At 35.1% G+C, this 25,433-nt stretch overlaps 2 protein-coding genes across 2 annotated transcripts; both read left to right on the top strand.

Annotated features, from left to right (window-relative positions):
• Window positions 1–3,603: 3,603 nt before the first annotated feature.
• On the top strand, window positions 3,604–9,238 carry LOC121411509 (MORN repeat-containing protein 5-like). Its single transcript, XM_041604274.1, is given in 6 exon segments — window positions 3,604–3,825; window positions 4,441–4,588; window positions 5,396–5,507; window positions 6,284–6,309; window positions 6,311–6,416; window positions 7,926–9,238. Coding segments are annotated over 6 exon segments (525 nt in total). The 5' UTR covers window positions 3,604–3,778; the 3' UTR covers window positions 8,012–9,238.
• A 1,216-nt stretch (window positions 9,239–10,454) lies between these two features.
• Window positions 10,455–24,285, top strand: LOC121411508 (kelch-like protein 18). Its single transcript, XM_041604273.1, has 10 exons — window positions 10,455–10,681; window positions 12,254–12,384; window positions 12,929–13,069; window positions 14,929–15,127; window positions 15,744–15,904; window positions 16,986–17,122; window positions 17,815–18,037; window positions 21,724–21,828; window positions 22,199–22,310; window positions 23,545–24,285. Exons 1-10 carry the CDS (start codon window positions 10,514–10,516, stop codon window positions 23,926–23,928), a joined length of 1,761 nt encoding a protein of 586 aa, XP_041460207.1. The 5' UTR covers window positions 10,455–10,513; the 3' UTR covers window positions 23,929–24,285.
• Window positions 24,286–25,433: the final 1,148 nt, after the last annotated feature.

Here is a 25,433-nt window from a genome sequence, read left to right as displayed (position 1 = left end):
AAGATTTTTGAAAGTATAAATTATACCATCAAAGAGGACAAGGAGGAATGTCTAAGGTCTCCACATCACTTCACACCACCACAACTTGAGTCGCACTTGGGACTCGCATTATTTTTTTTATACGCATCCTGTTGATGACTACAAGAAGAGCTTAGAATGTTCCATTTCTAGACCAACCTAAAGGAAACTTAAACTTCGATAACTTGATCCTCATACTTCTACCCCCATAAAAAAAAGATATAGCTCATCGACTAACCAATCGGTGAAAAGTGTGCAGAAGTGACCGGGATCTTAATATTGTGCTTAAATTCTTTTAAAAATCAAAATCCGCCACCCTCGACCTTAGTGGACAATTCAATTCAATTTATTTTTCATTCTTTACCACTTTTATGATACAAGTAATTACAAGATAAATTAATTCAATTTAAATAAGAGCATGAACAAAATTCAGCATTGAATAAATGATATACATATTCAATAAGTGATTCAAATATAAATTTACATGCATGTCAAGTTTAAATCAATATAATCAATATAATGAAATATAATTAAATCAATATAATTATATATCATGAGAAGAATTACATATCAGGACAAGGAAGAGCCGTTCCTGGAAGTTCCCGTTTTGTGATAGTTGGTCTTGTGACCTGAAAGCAAAATGTTGTTTCCTTTTAATAACCCCCCCCACAAACATGTAAGCCTTTGATGCCTTTTTGCTGGTACATTGTAACCGCTTACTATCTGACTCTTACGTCATAAAATAATTTTCATCATGACTATGACGAACCATTCAGTTGGATCGAATAATCCGGGGTGTTAATTATTAATGATGACCAGCTGAATTTAGAGAATTTAATATTTATGTTGGTAGTTATTAAAAATATCTGAATAATTACAGCCCCAAAACAATCAAACAGCGATTAACAACTGAAAAAGACTGATCCTCATTCTCTCTTTCTCTCTCTCTCCAACTCTCTTGTTTACTTCGTATTCCAGCTGAGATTTTGTTTGTAAAAAATAAAGCCTATATAAACTTCAGTCTTTAGAAGACTACCCCCACCCTGCTTTCCGCTCAAGATTCGATCCAGTGCCGTAAAAGTGGATGAAATCCTCCCATTACTTCATTTTCATTTCATTTATTTTATTTTCAACAAAAAATAAATCAAATTAATACAATCATAACAAGTCAATCTCATAAAAAATATACCAATGTAATAAAATCAATTTGAGAAAGACATGTTATAAGAAAGTTACATACAAAATTGTGTAAAGGATTTGTGATTCATAATTTGTGAAAATGGAGGATCCCACTAAAAAGCAAAGCTTGCATATTGTGGGCTCCTCAAAATATGACAAGCGAGAAATAGATTTTATATATACAAATTTTATATTATAACAATATAGAGGGCGTATATGGGGTGGGGGGTGGGGATATATCCCCCCCCCCATTTTTCAGAGGGGGATGAAAATAATGTACAATCATCAAAAGATTATTGTTAATGCGTGGATTAATCTTTAAATGCATTCAAAGTCCTTAAATTGGCTCCCGCACGATATCTAATCTTACAAAATTTTGACCATGAAAAATTCCTACGTTTTCAATTCAATTCAATTCAATTCTTTTATTTCATTTCCAATCAAAACATAATACAAAGTAATATAAAACAATACAAATCAAATACAATTTTACAGAAGGGCATTCTTACTTCGTAAAAAAAAACAGTATAATATAGAGCATAAATGGATATGGAAATGAGGGGGATCCACTAAAAAGCAAAGCTTGTAAAATTGTGGATCCCCCTTGGAAAAGAAGAAATTATAGTCGACTTACTATATGCGTACATGCATGTATTACAGGAAAGAAAAGAGAAAAGAAATCATATTGACGGAAACATAAAAACTGAACAAATGCAAAGCTTTTCACACAAAGAGGTCTGTTTAGCTGACTGCAAACGTTATATCCGCTGCATACTGAGAATATGGTCATAATACGTCCATTTATGAATTATTGTATGACAGCAATGGCTTTTAAATATTTTAAATAAACTTTGATCATAAAGCAATCAAAACATCTATTGAATACATTGACGTGTATGGGGGGGGGGTCCTGGCATCACAGAAGAGGGGGATAATTTGAACCATAAATATATAGGTACTGAATTACTGATGACAGAGCTTTATGGCGCAGTCTTATTTCGCCTTCGGCGTTCGTACAGCGGGTCGAAACAGCCGTTTTGATATTTTTTTGGTAATATCTAGGTGGTTTGAATAAGAATGAATATAGCGGCTGCTTTGGGGGGGGGGGATGTGACTGCAGCATACATCCAGCGGATAAGTCCAGGACTTTGAAACCGAGGGTCGTGGAATCGAATCCCAGCCATGACACAATTACCTTCAGCAAGAAATTGATCTACATTATGCTGCACTCAACCCAGGTGAGGTAAATAATAGGTTAATTTCTTCATTGTACCAATCGCCTTTAGCAGCCTGCTATATGGAGCTAAAGCCGGGGTAATGATAGTATAGGCCTATATCGCCTCATTATCATCATCATCATTATTATTGTTATTATTATTATCATTATTATTATTATTATTATTGTTATTATTATTGTTATCATCATTGTCATAATTGTTGTTTTTGTGCGTTATTATTGTTATTTTCCAATGATCGATAAGGAGGATAAGGGTAATAGTCTCAATCAAGATTGTGTGTTGAAAAAATATAGCTGCGTAAAAGAAGCTAGTTATTCATAATAATGACACAGATGATGTGGAAGAGGTTCGTCGTGGCGGAGAATTGAGTAGTAGAAACAACCAGATTTCTATATAACACAGATTTTCCATATAATCTTCATGAATAAAATATCAATAGGTAATGCGAGAGTGAAGCACGCATGAGTAGATTGAAGGATTCTGAAATAAGGTGGCATACTGTTAAAGTATGCTAAAAGTTCAAAAAGTTCAAAGTTCGTCAATTCATTCATATCGGAAATTCGTTTCCTTCACAACCTCGAATCGATAACTCAAATAAATCAATAACTTCGAATCAACATAATTATAAAGCTAGTGTCACATTAAAGCAAATTGTATACAGGGAATGTGAATAAACGTTTAAATAATGGCTGCAAACAGCTAAAGCCTCTACTGAATATTAAATGACGACACTTGAAATTATGCGAGTACTAGTCAAGAAATAACAATTATTATTTCAGTATAAACAATATAATATTTCATTCCAATAATAAATGCATGTACTGTTAATGTATTGATTAAAAAAACAATGTATTGTTTCCAAAAAGACTTGATTTAGAATATGTGTGTTAATTATTTTAATCATCTCGAAGAAAATAACGAAAAAAATAAAAGACAGGTTGAGATAAGATTATTTGCGTCGACAGATTCAAACATTTTAAGTCATGTCCAAACTTTTTTTAATTACAATATTGTAAAATTCAGGTGAGATTTTATACTTAGAAAGTATGCACCACGCGCGTTTGTGGTTTAAAATGGCAAACACATAATAACACACTACACAGATTTTTCATTTTTGATTTGCTTTCTTATTTTGTACGTCATTATCTGTTTTTGGTCACCTATTTCATTCAAAGATCGCACCTAGCGACAACACACAACAGATATGAAGTAGCTTGTTTTACTAACTTAAACTTGGTTAGATATAGGCCTATTAAGTCGTTAAAAGTACTACCGCTACATAAAAATACTGGTAGGATTACTTGTTGGGACTTTGGCCTAAATTCCCGATCTCGAATTCAAGGATGGAATACACTGGCAGCAGCTATGATGGTGACCACAAGAACGGAAGGTAGGCCCTAGGCTATCGCCCTGCCCCTAGCTAAGGGAGCGCCACCGCCGAAGCCGGTGGCGACGGGGTTCTCGATCGCTCGCTAACCCAGTGAATGGCCACAGTCACAAAAAAAGTGTGGTAAAACTCGCGGGGATAGTGAGCGAATGGACAGACCCGCACTGTACAAATTTATGCATCATAAATATAGTTTCATTATTCATACATCTAATTCTAAATCATATGCAACACTCTCCCAAAATTTAAATTTACAACTAGGCCTACATTCTACAAGGAAGATGGCCCAATTCCAAATAAAAAACATATTGGGGCCTTTCCATTCATTTAAATGTCACAGGTGTGAAGAAGGGTAAGGGATACCTTCTAAAAGATGATTGATCTTGGCAAAAATTTTATTCTTCTGTAAGGCCTAGATCTAAGTGTTGGTGTATGATGGAAATTTTAAGAAAATATTGTGAAAAATTTGTGATTGGTAAAATTGATAAAATACACATGGCTGGACAAATACTGGAGGACAACCGCAAACAATAGAATCAGTAATTAGTGCGTCAAGCACATAATTCATGTAGAATTGCAGCATTTGTATTGAATCAGTTAAATTTATATTTCTTGCAGGATGGAAGGTAAAGGAAAATACGGGTTTCCAACAGACACAAAGTACGAAGGTGAAATGAAGGATGGCATGTTCCATGGTAAAGGAACACTGTTCTTTCCAAACGGAAGCAAGTATGATGCAACGTGGGAAAACGGCATAGCTGTAGAGGTATGACCAACAGTGATTTTGTGTAATTAAACATCCCTTGCAATATGAATTTGATCGATGCTCGGTAATGAATACAACTCATTCTGTTAGGTATTGAAATATCTTGCTTGGATATTTATATCTAGTACAAAGAATAATGTTTTTTAATCTTATTGCATTTTGCAAACTTTACATTTGATGGTACCATTTTTTATTTCTTTTGACTCTGATATCATTTATGTTTCTAATCTAAATATTGAGCTAATTAATATTTGAAAGTAGAAAGCTCTGGAACTAATTTACAAATTTCATGGCCTAATTTTCTTATGTGAATATTATATTTTTTCCTCAAACTTCAATTATTAATTGAATCAAGGAATTGTAATTAAGAACAATGTGGAATCTATATAAAAAAAAACACATTCTGAAATTTCAATGAAAATAATTATGGATGTTTTGGCTCAGATAGACCCCTGGTACTAGGGGCTCGGTGTAGACTGTAATAAAGGTGAAAAGTCTTCAATTTGTTGTGAGGCTATATGATACATCATTTTGGTGGAAAGACCACGGCTAATACCCAGCATCAATGCATTTTGTGAAGTTCAGGGTCTGTCCAGCTAGGAGGTCATTTGCTTGTCTGGCATCAGTTGACTAAATCTCCTTCAGGCCCCCCCCCCCCCGACTATTAGTATTCTACCCAGCATTAATCTAAAACAAGAATCCCCCTTAATTTCTATATTACTGCAGATCCAAATGTGAAAGTTATTGTTCTGGATTCATTTAATCATGTAAAGTAATTGGCTGTGGATTTATTCTTTCTTTATTCAGGGGAAATACACATTTGCTGATGGTTTGGAATACGATGAGCCAGAGTGGCTGTATTGTGATGGTTATGATAGGAGATTCTACACAGAGACGTGTGATGGACTCAAACCAGCTGGTAAGTCAAGGTTTTTATGATATCATCATTGTAATACCCTTTTAACACAATTATATTTGAATTAAAGATGGATAGTGTTGGGGCGTTGTAGTTTATTGGTTACGACTCATGTCTTTCAATTAGAGGGACATGGGTTTGAATCTGAGCCATGGTGTGGTTTCCTTGGACAGCAAGAAATTTACCTGCATAGTGCTGTACTTAACCCAGGTGAGTTGAATGGGTACCCAACAGGATTAATTACTTGAATGCGCTGAGCGCTGGACGGCAGCTTAAGTTAAAGCTCCATGTAATAATGTGCCTCAAAATAGATTATTTCTACATGGATGACAGTAACCTATATAAATACCTTTTATCATTCTTATTAAACAAGGAGATCACTAGTGATTAAGTTCACATGAAAATTTAACTTTTAGAAATCTAGTCACTGTTCCTCCTCATGGATTTTTTTCATACTTTCATTTGCATTTCATTGACTTTCAAACTGAAATCTATAATCTTAAAATATTATTAGTTCTTGGCACTATGAAACTCATTCAAACTCTCTTATACTCTCTATTTTGCTTGTGCACCTCGGATTAGAAATTCCTAGATAGACCGTGCTATACGAATGTTGATTATTATTCTTTGTGCTGCTTTTTATTGACTTCAGAGTGTGCTTCTGCTTTTAAATAGTTTCTTGTAACTTTGTTGTCCTTGGCTTGTCATAGGGAGTGATGAGATATGAATGTAGTTTTTCTGTGTCCATTGATGATTTATATGATTTTGTTTTGTCATAGGTCGATCACAGTTAACGAATAGGATACCCCCCAAGAGATATTCCAGAAGGTTGCTATGATACAGGTGATGGTTTCTATAACCCAACATCAAGAGTCATTGTGGATTATAACCATAAATTCCTACGAAATGCAGGTGAGAAATAGGTTATTCAATGTCTCCTCAAAAGTATAGTGATTAGATCATAAGTAGTTAACGCAGGAACGTGTGTTGTTTCATCTCTGCTCAAGACATTTCACAACACTTTGAAATCATCCTACTGGTGCTCAGGCACCACAAAGCCCACAAAACATCTCCAGAAATAAGTATCCAGTTAAAGATCCCTTCCGAAAGAGGATATTCTCAACTTTAAAAGGATCGAAAGACACTACTTTAAAAGAACCTACATGTATCCTTCAATAAAAGAAAAGCATATTTGCTGCCATAGAATGCATCTTCTCAGAAATTAATGGATTTAAATTTGACCCATCTCTACAAGCTTGTTTTCCCTCATACTATTGTGCAAAGGTTACAAAAAAGAGGATTAATAGAGTTTTCATAAATAGGGGTCATCAATTATATCCAAATGCGGTGCATCAACTAGTCACATCCTGTTCATAAAAAGGGAATATTAATTAAACACATTGATTGGAGTTCAAATTTATATTTTCAAGAAGAATAAATTGCAAGAATTAAATCTCAAACAGCCTTTGTGTTTGTTTGGTCCATCCAACTTGTAACAGTACATGTAATAAAGTTTAGAAAATATTTTTTAAAATGAAATTTAACCCCTCTGGACCAAAAAGCATCTTGGCATTCTGTTACACAATTGGAATTTTTGTGGGTTTTGCAATGCCTTGTCACATTGTTAGTTCATTATTATTATTTCTTATCGATCAGGCTGAGGTTTCAATTGGTTTTAAAATATAACCTGTGGAAAATCATACAGAAAAAATCCATCTGGGTCTAAACCGAATTTAAAACCTGGATGACTGACTATACTTTAATACTTTGAAAACTCAATTCAAAATATGAAGAAGGCATGTAAGACATAGAAAAAATTTACTGTATGGGGAGGGGGAGGGGCAGCATTCTACAGCACACCATGCAGAAAACACAGGTTTCAAATATCATTTCATATATATTGAGACAGAATGTGTGATGTTCAGAGTGTGAGTTCTGAAATTCTGCAGTATGCAACTCCAAAAGGCTGTTTTATAAATGAGGTTACAACTAAGTAACTTTGTCATTATGGCAACTGCCATGGTAACAGAAGTGATATATTTTTCTGTTTTCACTCATAAGTATATTAAATTTTCACTTTGATAAAAATAGAATAGGTAGTTTGAATTTAGATGGACATTTTTAAAGAAAATCATCATTATTGTCACTCAGTGTGACACAAAGGATTATGTAGAATTTATCATATTTGTTTTTTCTGTCATAAAATTGTTTAATTTTATTGGTTTTCAAGGAATTTTGTTTATTTGATTTTGTTCTGTCTAAATCAGCTGGACATTGTTGGTGGATATACATGTAGGCCTAAAGGAATGCTTCTAAATGTGGTATCTTATTATATATGAAATCATTGATGGTTGTACTTCTTTCAAATGTTTAGAACTGAGTTTGGAAATAATATGGTTGAAATATTGTTTGTCTCTGCAGATGATGATGAACATGCGTGGATTATCAAGACTTGCAGGAAAGGATGGGACGAAATAGCAGGATATCAAGAGAAACCAGATTTATAGGACATACTTAATCATAAGATATGATCTAACAAATCTCAACTATATTTATCATATTTTTAATATGCAAGACTTGTTTCCATACCAGTGCCTCTAAAATGGGCACGATACTTTTCAAGTTAACATAAGTTGTCAAAAAGATGTGCAGACAAAGATGACATTTATGGCAATCAGTGATCTGTGCTTTACCAATTTCTTCATTTCATGAGTCATGATGGATTTTATGATAACTCATGAGTTTTATTCATGTTGATTTGACTGGATTACAGCAAATACATCTAAGTTTCTTGACTTTGTTCAGAAACAATGTTTCCGAGTATACATTTTCTTGCTTAGCTTTTTCCCACCATATATGAATGAAAGCTTGTTTTAACTACCCATTACAGGCATTTTATTACTATGATAATATTAAAGATGACTGAAGTTGTAAAAATTACAAAATCAATGATGTTATGAGCAACAGAAAGATAACAATTGCAAAATATAAGCCCCTGGTGTTTATGAAAAGAATCACTGCAAAATATTGTAATGCAAAATATTCTTTGCTCCAAAATCTTCACAATTAGAAGTTTTAGTTGATTTGATGAGCATGTATTCTGTGGCTTTTCAAGTAGCATACATGTCAGAACTAAAACAGATCAGTACTTTTGAACTTGATTCCTTAGACCCATGAGATGAAGCCCTAACCTGATCACACAGGTGGAATATCTCATAAATAGAACTACCTTGTAAATTACTAACCTAAGCAAAGCAATCATCACCTTGAAAGTTAATCCCGACAATAAGATGGCATATTATTAAAAGCAGAAAAATTTGGTGAAGGTTTAACAAAATCCATCAGTGACTAAGAGCTATGATTTTCAAATTTCAGATTTTGTTTTGACGTCGTAATATTCGAGCACCTGCCCTGTATGTCATCATTGTATAATGTGAATTCTATGAATTCACCTTTCAAAATGGTTCATGATGACTGAATATATTTTTCCCATAAAATTGTGTATGAAATAATGTATGTATGATAACTAATATGTCTGATTATATATATGACATGCTGATATCAAACTATTATCTATTTTCAAAGAAAATGTCATATGGAGGAGCTACTTGCACTTCATAAGAGTATAATTTTGTCCAAATGGATTTTCAATTTCATACAGGGGTGTGAGAGTTCAGATTTTTATCTGATTTCAAGTTTTTTTGTTATGATTTTCAGCTGAATTTCAGCTTATATTTGGCTTTCCTCTGTACTATTTCAGACTTTTTCAATACTCTTCAGCTTTTTTCAGATCTGTTTATTTGTGACCACTCACACCCCTGATTTCATCTTTAATGGGCTCTATCACCTTCAATTTCATGCTGTTGTACAATTGTATATATTATATGTTGTAAATTTGTAAATTGTATATTATCTTTGTAAATATACAAATATTGAAAGAGGAAATAAATAAATTCAATTGAATTGCATTGTATAGATTTGTCTTTATTTCTCTCCTATTACATACAGCTCCTAAATGAAAAAGAATATGTCCTGAATATGACATCTACCTATCAATTTTGACTCCTTGCAATGGGGAATGTATTAGTAATGCCAAGCATTTGGACATTTAAAATGGATAAATTGAAATGCACACATGGGCAAGCAGCCTGAAGATGCCAGATATAGGCCTACTTTTATAAGATTTTCATCACTAAGAGTATGTGTAATGCCAGACTTCTTTGTTATTTTCTATACTAATAAGCTCTTTAGTATGTTCTTTGTATGACAAAGAGTTCATGAATGACACTAGAATTTATTTCTAAGCAATTATATCATTGTTAGAACTAGCCTAATTAGCATAATATGCTAATAAGCATGGGTGTAAAATTATAAATCAAATTCTTAGTCGGTATATTCTCTGGGTATATTCAGAAATTTTTCTATGATGATTTTTTTCATGAATCACACTTCAATTTTTAAGTGATACAATCATCACAAATATAATTAACATAACAAGCTAATTAACAATTTCAGCAGCCAGATTATAGAGTGGGCCTAATCTACTTGGCAACTTGAACTTGATGTAAATGAGCAATCGTGCTAACAAATTGTTCAACAACACAGCATTGCTTACAATAAAAACTAGTTTCATAAACAAATTCCTCATAGAGAGAAACCCTTGACAGGCTGTATTCCAGATTTCAGGATATATATATACATTTATAATGAAGTCCGTATCAGGGCCGCGGAAAGGGGGGGGGGCTTCACCCCCCTACTTTTTTCCAAAACCGTAAACAAAAACGTGAAAAAGATCATATAGAATTGTGATTTTATGCATGGTCAGCCCCCCCCCCCCTCCCACTTTGAAAGCCCTGCATATCCTGTACATATGCTAATTATTTCATTTATATGCTATGAATAATTGCATTACTAAAAACAAAGTTTGCGTTTTAGCAGACACCGTATACCGCCGGTACCAGAAGATACCAAATCCACTCGGTTTATGCGTTATATTATTGGAAGATGTTATGATGGCTTCGACTGCAACTCCAACGAGCATTACTGCCAGTACCGGAGCTTTTTCAGATGGCATGTTGGATTCAGTAGTATTCTGTAAAAATGATCTACCAGCAGACGGTTACATGACAATGGAAAGCATACGGCGGCAAGGAAAACTCTGCGACGTGACACTGAAGGTTAGTCAAAAATGGACTCACTCGTACAAGTCTAGATTTGGATTTAGCTCGTGTGCATTTTGAATGACATTATCACAGAGTTGTTGTGAGCCCATAGCATGTGCGTGCATAAGAATTGCATGCAGCATGAATGGGGATGACCTCATCTGTGAGTTGGGCCGACAAAAATTAGTACTCCAGCAACTCATCTAATTTATTATGTTAAATCAAGGTCAAGGAGAAGCTCAATTCAAGGTCATGGACCAATTGTGTGTGTGTAGGGGGGGGGGGGAAGCAGGGTTCTCATTCCTGTAATTTTGAAGTGAAAAAAGAGAGAAAAAAATGGTTGAAGTCAAAGCGGGCGCGGGCGGGGGAAAATAGGGTGTCCACATCACTGTTCTATTTTTTTAATTAAGAAAGAAAATATTATTTTCTTATTTACCATAGGTAAGAATTCATCTTGCATAAACCTTTGTTTCTTTCTTTCCTTCTGTTTTTTATGTCTTTCTTTCCATTGTCCTTTTCAATCTTAAAAATCCTTCACTTTTTGTTTCCTTCCCTCTTTCTCTCTTCTTAAGTTTTCTTTCTTTCCTTCATTTTCTTTTTCTCATTATGTTGTATTTAATTATTTATGATATAGTATTATATGATGGTTGAAAGATATTTTCAAATAAATATAATATGAATAAATGATTCACTTTTCCTTCTTTCTTTGTCTTTCCATTTATTTGTCCTTTTCAATTTTCTTTGAAATTCTTTACTTTTTGTTTCCTTCCTTCTCTCTCTCTCTCTCCCTCGTTTCTTATTTTTCTTCTTTCTCCTTCATTTTCTTTTCTTTTTTATTATGCTGCATTATAATATAGGCCTAATGGTCAAAAGATATTTTGAAATAAATACTATAATCAAGTAAAAAAAATGCTTCACTTATTATTTTAGAGAAATATTCATCATAGGAGCCACAAGAGCAGAATTACATACAAGTATCTTTTTTTCTGTTTTATAAGTGTCCTTCCTTGAGATGTTTTGTCATTTTGAATGATTATTGGCTCCTCCAAGGGCTGAATATACATGTAGAAGTCTAGGTAGATCCCATAGATTTATTCAAATTCATCATTTGCACCAAGAAGCTCTGTGGGGAGAAGATGTGATTGAGTCCCAAGAGGATTGATGTCCTAACGTTTGTCCCTTTCTCTTTTCAGTTGAATAAACACAATCCAATGTACTTTAGCCCTTAGAGGTGGCTGTCTCAGGCCTAGTGCAGAATGAAGTGATGGTCGTTGATGTTTCATAATAGGTACCCCCAATGTATACAATATCCACCAACTTATGTCCTTGTCTCTAAATTAGCTTAGTAAGCTCATTTCTTTTCCCCCTTTGGGGGTAGGTGTAGGGCTCATTTTTCAGTATGAGCCATTCACACATTGTATTGATTCTTTGCCATATCCAAGCATGACCTGACCATCGTATGTTTGGCCCTTTTCAGCTGAATGAATTGGTCCTGGTCCCTGGCCTATATCTACATACAGTACATGTGTGTCATGAGTAATTCTCTCTTTTCATTTTCATAGACTTCTATTCTCTGATCCTTTTTAGGTTGAAGACCACAAATTTACAGCACATCGCATCGTATTGGCGGCTTCCATTCCATACTTCCATGCAATGTTTACCACAGATATGGTGGAAAGCAAACAAGAAGAAATTACCATGTCTGGCATTGATCCAAGGTAAGTACTACCATGACATGAAATGATGCGGTGATGAAGAGGAACAGAGCTCAATGTTTTGCTATGTTCTTTTACATTATCATGTATCAGGGATTTGCTGAATTATAAAGTTTCATTTCCTTTTTAGTTCATTCCCTCACTCTCTTCTTATTGCCTTTTATGTTTTTTTTGTACATATGTGAATATATTTTGCAAACTTTAGTGCATTATCTGTCTTTGTATTTGTGAACAAAGTTTATTTTGTGTAAAACTAAATACTTGTAACTGAAACTTGAAAACGAGAAACAAAACAGGAGAAAGTGATAAAATACATTTGTTGAAATCACTCTTTTTTGTTCTCAAACTTCACGACGATTCCTTTTTTCAATGCACATTTAATTGACACATTTGGTGTTCACACAAAATGACACTTGTTTTTTGGTCAAAGTTTGCAGTTTACATTGTCTACAGGTGATTTGATAATAATCCAACTCATTCTGACTCTTCATAATTTTGTAGATGTGTTTAATATAGCACCTATTTTTATGCCTCATTTTCTCTTCAGTGCCTTGGAAGTCCTAGTGAACTTTTCATACAGTGGTCGTGTCATTATCAACACCCAGAATGTCCTATCTATACTTGTCTGTGCTAATTTCCTTCAACTCCAAGTCATAAAAGAAGCTTGTTGCAGTTTCCTCAAAGATCGGTATGTTACCTTATTTCTTCTCTTAAGGACGGATATCTCAATGTCAAAATCAATGGCTTAATTGCTTCATCTTATGTAAATTAAAACTATATTGATTGCTAGTATGTGGAGCGTTGTGGCTCAGTGGATTAGTCTCCGGACACAGGGTTGTGGGGGTTCAAATCCCAGCCATGGCTTAGTTTCCTTCAGCAAGAAATTAATCCACATTGTGCTGCACTCATCCCAGGTGAGGTGAATGGGTACCTGGCAGGAACTTATTCCTTGAAATGCCGAGCGCGTAAAAGCTGCTTCAGCTACAGCCAGGGTAATAATATCCAAGTCCTCTGGAAGCGCATAGAGACATTATTCATAATGTGTTATGCGCTATACAAGAACTGATTATTATTATTATGTAAGTTTATACCAGAGGGGTGTTTCACAAGGGTTACTGAAGTGTCACTGAAAATCATGCTCAAGTGCTGGTGCGCACATGATATTCAGCATATAATCTCAGATTAATAGGCAGTAGCACAAGTCCTCCGAGCACGATTTTATTAAAGTGATGGAGCATTTTATACTAGGCCCGTTTTGAAAGTCCATTTTTGATGCACGTGTACACGGCATGTTTTTCGGTCGTGTACACGTTGTAAACACTGTGAGAGCGAGTTATGTTTTCATGTCGACACGGACCCGCATCAACATGTCATAAAAAGGGGTCTATATAGCCTAAGTCACGGTTTTAAAGCTTACCTGAGAAGTTTGAAGTATCAATCCACAAAAATTGGTGCAAATTAAAAGTTTACTCAGCTTAGCAGCGCATTAAATTAATAAAGAATGCATAAGAAAATCAGTGCAGGGCCCTAGCTAGCGCCGACGCTCGTTGGATGCGCATTTTGTATACTGTACCGTACATGCATGCACAGATCGCTGCAGAATTAAGTGTAACTGAAGTTATCGATTGATTTTCATTATTTTGTTGCCAATTTGAGGAGCGTTTGTTTGTAGGCTTGTAGCACATGTGTACGAGCGTATAACACGTAAGTTGTAGCAATGATCGCTGTCGCAATTGGTGATTCTCAAATTGTGATTAAGCAACGCTTTTGAGCTTTCGAGACCGGAGCAGACCTATTTCGTGGTACAAAATCTCGAGTCTCCAGAATGAATGTGGATTAAATCGGCGATTTTGGAAGTGAACTCACTCTAGCTTAATTGAAATATATTGGCATATTAGTGATTAAAACATGTACAGTGTCTGAGAACTAAGATTTAATGTGAGGCTGTGAGCTTGTTCACTGACTTTGTAGTCCCATGCAAGCTTTATGCAGATGCTACCGTGTACACGGTGATGGAATTTAGTACACGTGCACTGACTTGACCGTGCATGTACACGTGTACCCGAAACGGGCCTATTTTATACTGCACGCAACTTGGAATGTAATATGTGGCTTTTATTTACACTTAAATCTTAGTGAAACACCTTGCTCATTTATATTGTATTAAGTTTCAAAATTAGTCATAATTTGAAAATTTAATCCATTATATGTAGTTCACTTCTTACTGCAGATGATGCTGGTGATGACATCATTGTTGATGATATATGATAAATCATAAAGAAACTGATGATTATTTATGAAAGATGACTTCAACAATGTCTTACAAATACATTTTTGAATCAGTGAAAAAAAATCATGGGGACTCTGCGATTATGCCCCTGAAAAGCTCAAAAGAGCCATGGAAAAAAAATAGAAGTCTGAAAAGCTATCTCTGCAATGTTATCAAATGGTACAGATTTAGGCAGTAGGTTGTGAAATGTAGCCCCCCACAAAAAAATTATTTTGTGCTTGTTTTGAATGATTGATGTGTTTGATTCTGTATTTCAGCTTGGACCCTTCCAACTGCCTTGGTATACGTCGGTTTGCAGACACCATGGTGTGTGGAGATTTATTCCAGGCTTCCACTAGTTTCCTTCATAAGCAGTTTGTAGATGTCTCATCCTCGGATGAGTTTATGATGCTGAGTAAGGCCGATTTCATTGAGATCCTAGAGATGGACGGGCTCAATGTCACAGGGGAGGAACAGGTAGGATGATAATTTAGTTATCAATGAAAATTGGTCTGTTTCATAATTAGAACCAAATCAGAATATGGCGATTTCACTGGGGCTAAGTAGGTATTCGTTCAATTGCATCTTCAGCCCACATGGACCAGATTCACACCAAATCTGGGTTTTGGATGTTTTTTCATCATGCTTGACTGGTGGAGAATGCTGAAATCCCCCATAAGTTAACTGTGACATCATTGGTTTGGTAATCTGTAGGAAGACTAGAGATTTTAGAGATTATAACCATATTTTGTGCCACTGGTTAACTGGAATGAATAAGGTATTGTGACAAGTACACTTGTATAAGGAATGTGGGAGGGGCTGTTACATTCAGTTACATCCTTTAGTTCCTCATGATGCTAAAGTCAAGACACAGAAAGTTTATTACCAATGAGTATATATAGAAATGTGGCCCATGAATTCTGTTATGGTGCATAAGGGATCGGAATGCTAAAACCGTCAATACAAGTTGAAACCATTTTCGGCTACCAGTTGTCCAACTTAAAACTTCAATAGTAATTAGTCAGTGCGTTTTCAAGCTGAAGTAAACATAATTGACTAAGAATGTAAATTCTTCTATTTTTTCTTTCCACAGGTGTTTGACGCTCTTATAGGATGGGTGAAACACGATGAGGAGGTTAGACAGGAATATATGCCAGAATTACTTGGTCTAGTAAGACTACCTCTGATACGGCCTCAGGTTCTTACAGATCATATATCAACGGAAGAGAGGGTCAAAGCTTGCCATAAATGCAGGTTGGTAGCTCTTAGGTTCATGTATCATATCAGTTCAGGGAATAATTTTCCTGGTATCGCATTGCAATTTGCTCCACATTTTTGAAAGACTGCTTTGTGTAAAGTCTTTAGTATAGCATAGTTCAGAGCTTTTCTCCTATGACAAAACATGCTATTCAAATTTGTAAAGCAAAATCATTGCCTGCAGTTTATATTCACTTGATCTACATTCAGTTGGTCTACTTCTAAGTCTAATACCACATGGGCTAAATGCACGAGGCCTACTATCAATTTGGTCTACATTACACTTGGTCTAATACCCACATAGTCCAATTCTTATTTTAATTATTTTTTACTTTGTCAAATGAAGTTTAGTTCATAAACAGTTCATCTAAAGACGTGGACAATGTGGGGTTAGATTAAGTGGATATAAGACACAATGAGGAGGCCAGTGGCCTCATCCACTGCAGACTAGACCAATACTAAATGGGTTTAAATACAATTATTAGACCAAATAGGTTAAACCGGTAGTAAACCAAGTAAGATTGAACCATGTGGGATGAGACGGAATGGAAAGTTGTTGAAGCGGATTATCCACTTCAGTAAAAAAAATGTGTGTGTGGAAAATTTAAACAATTGAATAGAGTTGATGAATACAGATTTTTTTTTTTTAGAAGGCAACGTTTCTGCAGATATACATATTTGTTCACACAATTTGTCTTTTCTAATTCATTTTTTGGGTTCATTCTGTTTAGCTCAGGAATTAAATGAATTCATATGAAAAGTGGTGGAAACTCATTCATTTATTTTGAGCATATTTTTAACATGGTGGCCTCCATGTCATCCCCTATGATCTTGGCCACCAAACATGCTTTTTGCAACAAAGACTGGCATGCACTCTTGAGAACTGTTGCATCTGTTTTTCCAATTGATTATGATTATCCTATATTTACACAAAAAGCCCAATTATGGTCTATTTTATAATTAATTGACATGAATGTTAAAATTTTACCTCTGTATTAATTCCTGCAATTCAGACCATGGCTGCTAATTTGATTTTACAATAATAGATAGTATTTGGTTTTCTATCAATCCATTGTAGAGACCTAGTAGATGAAGCTAAAGACTACCATTTAATGCCAGAAAGACGTTCTCTTCTTCAAAGTAAACGCACCAAACCTAGATGCTGCAATGACATCTCAGGTCTTATCTATGCAGTAGGAGGCCTAACACGCTCAGGTTTGTCAAGTTTCACATAAATAGTTGCAACATTCACTTTGAGAAATCATGGGCACGATTATGGCTGAATCAATACATTTCACATGACCGCGTAACTGCATAACTATTAAGCCATTTTGTCTACTGTTTGTGTTGGTGTGAATAGTAACAGGAACTGAAAGTTCTACAAATCGTTCTTTCAGAGTTAAAAAAGAAAGAAGAGAATACTCCTCATTTTCTTGGAATTTTTCTACTTCATCAAAATCATTTGTAAGAAATATACACAACTCTTAGACGGCATTTGATGGTGTCAAAGAAATCTTTGTATCTCTTGTATGGATTGATTTCTTTACTTATATTTTGATAGCTTTGAAAAAAGTCTTTCAGGTATGGATTTTTTTTCTTCTAATTTTGATTCGGGTGAACCAGGGGTGTGAGAGTTCAGATATTATCTGATTTCAGATTTTGTTTTGTTTTGATTTTCAGCTTACTTTTGGCTTTCCTCTGTACAAAAAGTATGGGAGCTCTTTCTACTTTTGACTTTTTCCAACACTCTTCAGCTTTTTTCAGATCTTTTTATTCGTGACCACTCACACCCCTGCCTAAAACACTGCCTGTCAAATTATTGTTGGTGTTGAAGGTGGAGGGTCACACGTTTCCAACTTTAATTAATCAATACTAAAGATTGCAAATGTCTCTTCGATGCGCACTAGGTGAATCCTTGAATGCAGTAGAAGTCTACGAACCTGTCAACGAGACCTGGAGTGTGACCAAGCAGATGACAACGAGACGTAGCCGGGTTGGCGTAACAGTATTATCGGGACGACTCTATGCTGTAGGAGGATATGATGGCCATTCTAGACTGAACACGGTAGAAGTCTTTGACCCTATCAGCAATGAATGGTGGGATGTAGCACCCATGAATCACAGGAGAAGGTAGATATAAACTTTTAGGCCCGTATTCTGAAGTCGGGTTTAACTTAAACTCAGGTTTAAAGTTGTGGTTTAAGTATGGAAAGCCAATTGCTACATAAATCACTAATTGTAAAGATATCATAATCAGCTCATTTGCCTCTCAAATCATTCACAATGGTCTAGGAAGTATAAATAGATGATTGTCTTCACCATCGATGAATCAGGAAAGAGCACAGTGAAAAATTAGAAACATACAACTTAATAAAAATTTTGACACTTTTGGCTTCCCATAATTTTAGCACAGAGTTAGACCATGGTCTAAGTTAAACCTGACTTCAGAATACGGGCCTTAGAGAACAAGTACATAGAATCATAGGAGATTTATTCATTTTATCATTGACTTATCATTGAATATGATTATTGTTTCATGTATTTATCTTACATTAAGCACCCTTGAATTAGCAGCATTAGAAAGCCGCATCTAATTATAGTACTTAAACATTTATCATTGAATAGAATTATTATTTCATGTAAATTAAGCCCCCATTGGAGTAGTAGCATTAGATGGCCATGATGTCTATTACCCTTATTACTTCATCATATAAATGGTCATTTTCAAACAAAAGTGGACATGGGGGTGAAAATTAAAACTTGCTAGAAATCATTAGGCTTCAATGTTTTTTGAAACTAGACATCTTAAAGTATATTTTTCCATTTCATTTACATAAAAATTATTAATTATGTCTTGAGATACAGTGAATTTTATGCAAGGGAAATTAAATGCTACAAAATGTTGATTTTTGCATTAAAATTCACATATTGCCTATCACAATATAAAATTTGTATTAGAAGCACATTTGTTGGCAAGATACAAGCTGTGAATTGTATCTAACTCCTAAAAACAAAGAAAAATTCTGTGAAGTGTTTTTCTGAAAAAAAATTGGGTTTCAAAGTTTTCAAAACTGGTTGTCGTGTCACTCACGTTTTAAATGCAAAAAGTTTTCTAGAGCTGTGTATTCTGAAAATTAATTTATCCCAGTACTGGAGCAAATACAGTTTATCTGTACCTTATTGTATATAAAGTAACTTGGTCCAATGTGTTAAGGTAAAGCTAAAATTAACTGTCAAAGTTGTGTCGTGTCACTCACAATGTCGTGTCACTCACGAAATGTCGTGTCACTCACAGTATTATATTGTGTATAAAAAAGGACATCCAATAATTTTTGAAGCGTTTTACCAGGGATACAGTCAGAATGTTGTTCCTGACATCATTTAGGCCTATTTTAGGCTAATAATTTCCTCCATCTTCCTAATTTTACTCCTTTTTATGGAAATATTGAATTTGACATTGAGTTCATCTATTTCCTTTCCTCTCCGTGGTTGCCTTGGTTTAAAAAATCCTGACAATTTTCCATTGGTGTGAAGACTCGGATCCTAATTCATATTTTGGTGAATGTACTGTGATTATGAATATAACAACATAATCAATCAACACAAAATTATGAATGTATCAAGAGAAAAACCACTATACTTTAGCAATGGACATACAATGCATAAAGGGTTGGTGATGGTGATGGTTCAAGTCATACCTAGGTATTACTCGAACATTCTCTGTCTCCATTTACAGAAATGAGCAGAAAGTTCACCTTTCTTTTGAGCAATGTTATTTCTTTGTTATACTCATAGCTAGAAAAGTCAGGGATCCTTTTTTGAAATTTGCAGAAATTTTAGTGGTAAAGTAGTGTACATGAGATATAAGAGATCACCATGAACACCAAACATTTTTTCAAATTTGGAAAAGTAAATATTTTTCTTTTCCTTCTGATTAATTAAATCAACCTTTTCATTTGACATAAAGCTTGTATTCCAGGAAATGAAATAAACAAATTTGCAAGATAACATAAACATTTCAGGTGAGAATGTACTGAGATTTGATAGAACATTTTGGATATTGCTTGAAGCAGCTACATGCCAAGTTCAAAATCATTATTTGTTCGGCCACCATTCATACCGCTAGTGATTAACTACATGTAGGGTCTGAACAGCAAATTACCGTAAGCGGGCCGATGTGTGTTCAGAGCAGATTTGCATTTACACATATTCATTACAACAAAATGATGCATGTTCATGTAGGTCCCAACAAGTCCAGAGACCGTATTTTGATTTGAGCAACTTTGATGGGTTGCCATGTACCAGTAGATCAATTTTTTTTTTTTGGGGGGGGTACCCTGATGAGATCAGATCTGGACCTCGAGGGGAAAAGCTATTGAGGTATAAAGGGAGCCTGGTTGGGATGCTGAATTGGATTTTAGTGTGACATCCAAGGGCTTAGAAAAGGAAAGGCTAATGACTTGTAGTTGTAATAGTAGCAGACTGCAAGAATCAGGTACTGACTGCGTCTTTCACCTTGTGGCTTTCCCTGGATTCCCGTGGTATGGTATATGATCAAATAATCAGCAATGAAAAGGCACTTACAAGATTCCAGCTAAAAGCATAGCTCTGAATTTTGGTACAGTGCCTACATGTACTGCCTTGGGAGGGTCCACATACAAGCAGTGTTCAGGAGAAAACCTATGCTTGTTGAGTTGAATTCCCAAGTTTCTCAAGGATTTGCTGATAGTCCATCTGAAGTGTGCAGCAACGTGATTGTGGTTTGGTACCAAAAAAGACATTGAAACTGCCATGTCCTATTTGGACAATGCCTAAAATATTAAAGGAGGATAATATTGTAATCCAATATTTCAAGAAAGAGGAGTCATACATGACATCATTGGCTACCAGACCATGCCAGATGATGTGAGTGACTATTGAGAATACCTTTCTTACAAGGAAAATTATTCCATCCGTTGTGGATGCTGAATTGTATAAACCCGTAAACTTTCATATACAGATAGGGAGAAAGAGTTAAAGTTTTGAATGATATCAGGCCACAAAAAGAATGTTTGAGTTGATGTCAATGCCAAGACCTCATAACACCTCCTTCAAGTGCCCCCTCTCCTCTAAAGAGGAGAGTGGTAGAAGCCCTAGTGTGACAATGTGGTATGGGGAATGTGAGTTGATGGGCAAATATGACCATACCCCAAGAATAAAACATCAGGATGACATATTCTGAACTTTAAAGAAAGCAGTTATTATGTAATCAAGCTTGTTTTTTGATTAATGGTATTTTACTCTTCTACATCATGCAAAAAATACTTTCAATGTTGAGATAAATGTTGTATTTTTGCACTTGTCGTGTCACTCACGTTTTGGATGTCGTGTCACTCACGGTATATAGGAGGGTACCATTTTCCATAGAGAAAGTTTGATTGATTTTGACTACATGTGTTAGATAGGTACACTATTTATGTCCATTTACTGGTACTCACAGTACTCCATGACAACTACTTGGGCACGAATCCAACCATATGTGTTAGTGGTCAGAAACCCATGTCCAAAATTTGTCGTGTCACTCACGCACCGTTTTTTAATCATATCTACTAAACGAATTGTTGAATTCAAATCAAACTCGTAGTGGCCCATGCCAGTCCTACATTGTATATAATATAGTAGTCATGATTGATTCATAACCTTTAAGTTTGAAGATATGAGCCCTTAAACTTGTCCGATTGTCGTGTCACTCACGTTTGAAAATGACCAAATGTAAATGATTATTTATTCAATAATATGAATCTAATTACTATTTTGTGTATTTGTCATATATTAAGTGCCCTTGGAGTAGCAGCATTAGATGGCCGCGTCTATGCCTGTGGTGGGTATGATGGGATATCTTCTCTCAGCTCTGTGGAATGTTATGACCCAGAAACTAACAAGTAAGTACATACAATACCCCATGTATCTTTGGATAGCTTATATTCATTCGGTCTATTTTTTGGATAGTCTAACAAGTCATAGGCTAAACTCATGGGCCTACTACCAATATGGTCTACAGCACACTTAGTCTAATACCTACTTGGTCCAAAGCCCAGTTGGTCTAATTTCTACTTTGTCTATTGTTTTTATCATGTCTAAAGAAAGTTTGGTCCATAAACAATTCATCTAACCATAAAGCCTAAGTGGTGAAAGACCGACTGGATATTGGACGAAATTGGTACAGCCGTAGTAGTAGTTGTAGAGAAGCAGAAGTAGTGTTGTTGTTATCATTGTTTTTAATATTACTATTATCATTATACTTTTGAACAGGTGGTATGTTGTTGCTGATATGACAAAGTCAAGGAGTGCTGCGGGTGTAGCTGTTCTCAGTGGTGAGATCTTTGCTGCCGGTGGACACGATGGTCTTCAAATATTTAGCACAGTAAGTTACCAGATTCCTTGTATCTTATCTTTGGGCTATTATGGGTAGAATTGCGATTAAACATCACTGAAAAAATCAAGCACAAGTTTTTAATACTGTACGTAAGTGCAATTTATTGGTTAAATGTCTAGATGCGATTGACACTAAATCGCATTGGATCGCAACTCTTTCTGTTTCTGCAACAGGCCTCTCGACAAATATATCATTAAATTGACTCAAATTGAATAAAGAGTTGCAAATTTAATTCCTGAAAGCTAAATTCAAAAGATATCCAATTGAATTTAAGCTTAACTTTCAGTTCTTCTGAGGCCTTGGACTAAATCCTAGGTAATGAGTCCTTCCCGAGATCGGAGATTTGCAACCAGGTATAACTGGGACACACATTGTTCACTTAAAATTTCTGTAAAGCGTCACACAATCAGCTCACATTTTTCATGAGTTTTATGATCTGTTATTTTCATTAACTGTAATTTTAAACAATTCTGTGAGAAAATTAACTCTAAAGAACCCAAACTTTGCTGCTAAAATTCATTTCGTCACAAAATAAAGCATTAGATTTGATTTCTTTTTACAAAATCTCATTTTGTTACAAACTATAGGTTATTCATTTGTGACAGAATGAAAGGGTCATTATGACTTATAGTAGAATCTTATCTCATTTCAACTAAACTCAATTATGTCTAAAGATTTGATCAACATCATTCATCATATGGATTGTGCCACATATGAGATATATTCAGTATGCACAAAATACATTTTGAACACGGGGGAGGGGGGGGGTCATCTGCTTAGTCATTACAAGATGTCCTGTTCCTCTTCCTCTGAGGTTTAACACAGTTTCTAGAAAATAGCCACAGGAAGTCAACAAGAAGTTATTAGAATTGTACAAAAGCCTTTCTATTGGGTCTGTGGAAATTGTGGTTCCTCTCAGAGTCTTTTCCAGGCTTAGGTAGGATCCGTCCGTTCTCATAACTAAACAACTGTTTAACAGATCAACCTCGAACTTGGTCTAAGTGTGGAATAAGGTGTGGCAATTTTCTGATTTTTGTTCATCAAGGTCAAAGGTCACAGAATTCATTATATACCCTGAAATATATCTTGTTCATGTGATAATTCAAGAATTCAGAGGGACAGTGATGTAGATGAATGTGATAATGTAGATTATTTGAATTTATCAAGTTAAATGTATAAACACGAGTGTATGAACATATTATTTTTGACATTGTTTTACAAGGTGGAGTGCTTCAATCGCTTCACTGGTCGCTGGACAGTGGTACAACCAATGCAGAGTAAGAGATGTCGTCTCGGAGTCACATCTTTCAATGGTAAACTCTACATCTGTGGCGGTTACGACGGCTCAAAGTTCCTCAACACCGTTGAAGTCTATGATCCTGTAGCAAACGCTTGGACCTATGCAGCACCCATGAACTCTCGAAGGAGTCGTGTGGCTCTCGTCGCCAATAGAGGGCGACTGTATGCAGTTGGAGGTTATGACGGACTTACGAATCTGAACACTGTAGAGATGTATGATCCTCAAAAGGATGTATGGACTTTTGTATCACCGATGCAGTCGCATGAAGGAGGCGTAGGTGTCGGTGTTATACCCCTTTCTGTGTGATTGTGCAATTTTCCTTGTCATCTCTTAACCTCAGACACTGAGCTCGTCATTCATTGAAAGGTGCCACTCAATAAGACATTCCTTGTTTCTATCTCTGTGGGAGTAAGCAAATTCCAAGCTTCAAAATGGTATGCCGTTTGCCATGACTTGATGGAGAAATTTCTTATGAAATACCTTGGAGGATGTGAGAAAGTCTGATGAGTATCTTTCAAGAATAATGGTGAAAATGAGTCTTAAATAGTGAGATCACTAGCGTGTATAAACATGTTATAGCCACAGCAAAAAGAAAAAAGAGGTAAATCAAATATCCTTATGATAAATTATGAAAGGATTCTTGAATTAAAGGGGTACTCCAGGCTTTAAAAAAATGATTTTAAGAGAGTCAAATCAGACGAACGAAAAACTGAAAATTGAAAGTTAAGCATTATTTCTGTAAAACTGTTATATTCATGTCATTATTCAATGAGTTACGTGTAGCTGATGATGCCATATCCCCAATTATTTTTATATGTGTTATGATATGAAATTGTGTTTAAATTTTGTCATTCAGGAATTTATGTATGAAAGATTGACCTCTGCTTTGATATGTAAGATCATCATTGCTGAAAATTTGTTACAAGGGAGATACGCTCTACACACATGCATGGAAATCCATGAATTATTATGATTCCAATCCATGTATTAAAATAAGAAAGGAAAGCACATGGCATCATCAGCTCACATGCACAGCTGTTTTCACAAAATGTTGCTAAACTTTAGAATTCAATCTTTTCTCTCCAGAATTTTATTACATTTTCAGTGTTTTGTTTATTTATGTTTGTTCTCTTTATTCAGACTTTATTATTTTCAGTCTGGAGTATCCCTTTAAGCCTAATTCTCCCGGGGGGGGGGGGGGGGGGCCATAATGCCCCCCCCTCAACAATTTTCGCGATATATCTGCTGCGCGAAATTTTTTCACCTCGCAGCTCACTGACTTTTTACATTCAAGTCTCGCGCAAATTTTGAGACCAAATTTGTGACGCCCGGGTACGCGGTTACGACATTACGCAACATTATGCAAGTGCATGTCAGACCCAAAATTGCTCATAAACGTGATTTCATGTACAAATCCAATGCAAATTGCGTATTTAGCCAAAATTCATAAATGTATCATTATTTCTACTTTTACTGATTAAACTTAATTAATTTTGCCTTGTTTATGATCAGAATTATGTCTGAAACAATTTCCATTGAAAAAACAATAAAAAACAAAAAGTAAAAAAACAGAAATACATAAGAAATTCATAAAACAATAAAATACATAAGAAATTTATTTCCAAACCAAAGTTTTTTTGAATTACGATTGTTAAGAATGCTACAAAGAAAATTTTTACCAAAAATTAGCATTCTAGGAGCTTTATTTAGTGAATTAGAGCAAAAAGTATGATTTATGCATAAATTAGCATAATTAATTCATATAAAATAAAATCTCATTATTTTGGAAAATTTTACCATACAGCCTTGTA

Source organism: Lytechinus variegatus, chromosome 3 (genome assembly GCF_018143015.1).
Source record: "Lytechinus variegatus isolate NC3 chromosome 3, Lvar_3.0, whole genome shotgun sequence".
Lineage (NCBI taxonomy): Eukaryota > Metazoa > Echinodermata > Echinoidea > Temnopleuroida > Toxopneustidae > Lytechinus > Lytechinus variegatus.
The sequence above is the reverse complement of the archived record's forward strand: the minus strand, read 5'-3'. Positions and strand labels throughout refer to the sequence as shown.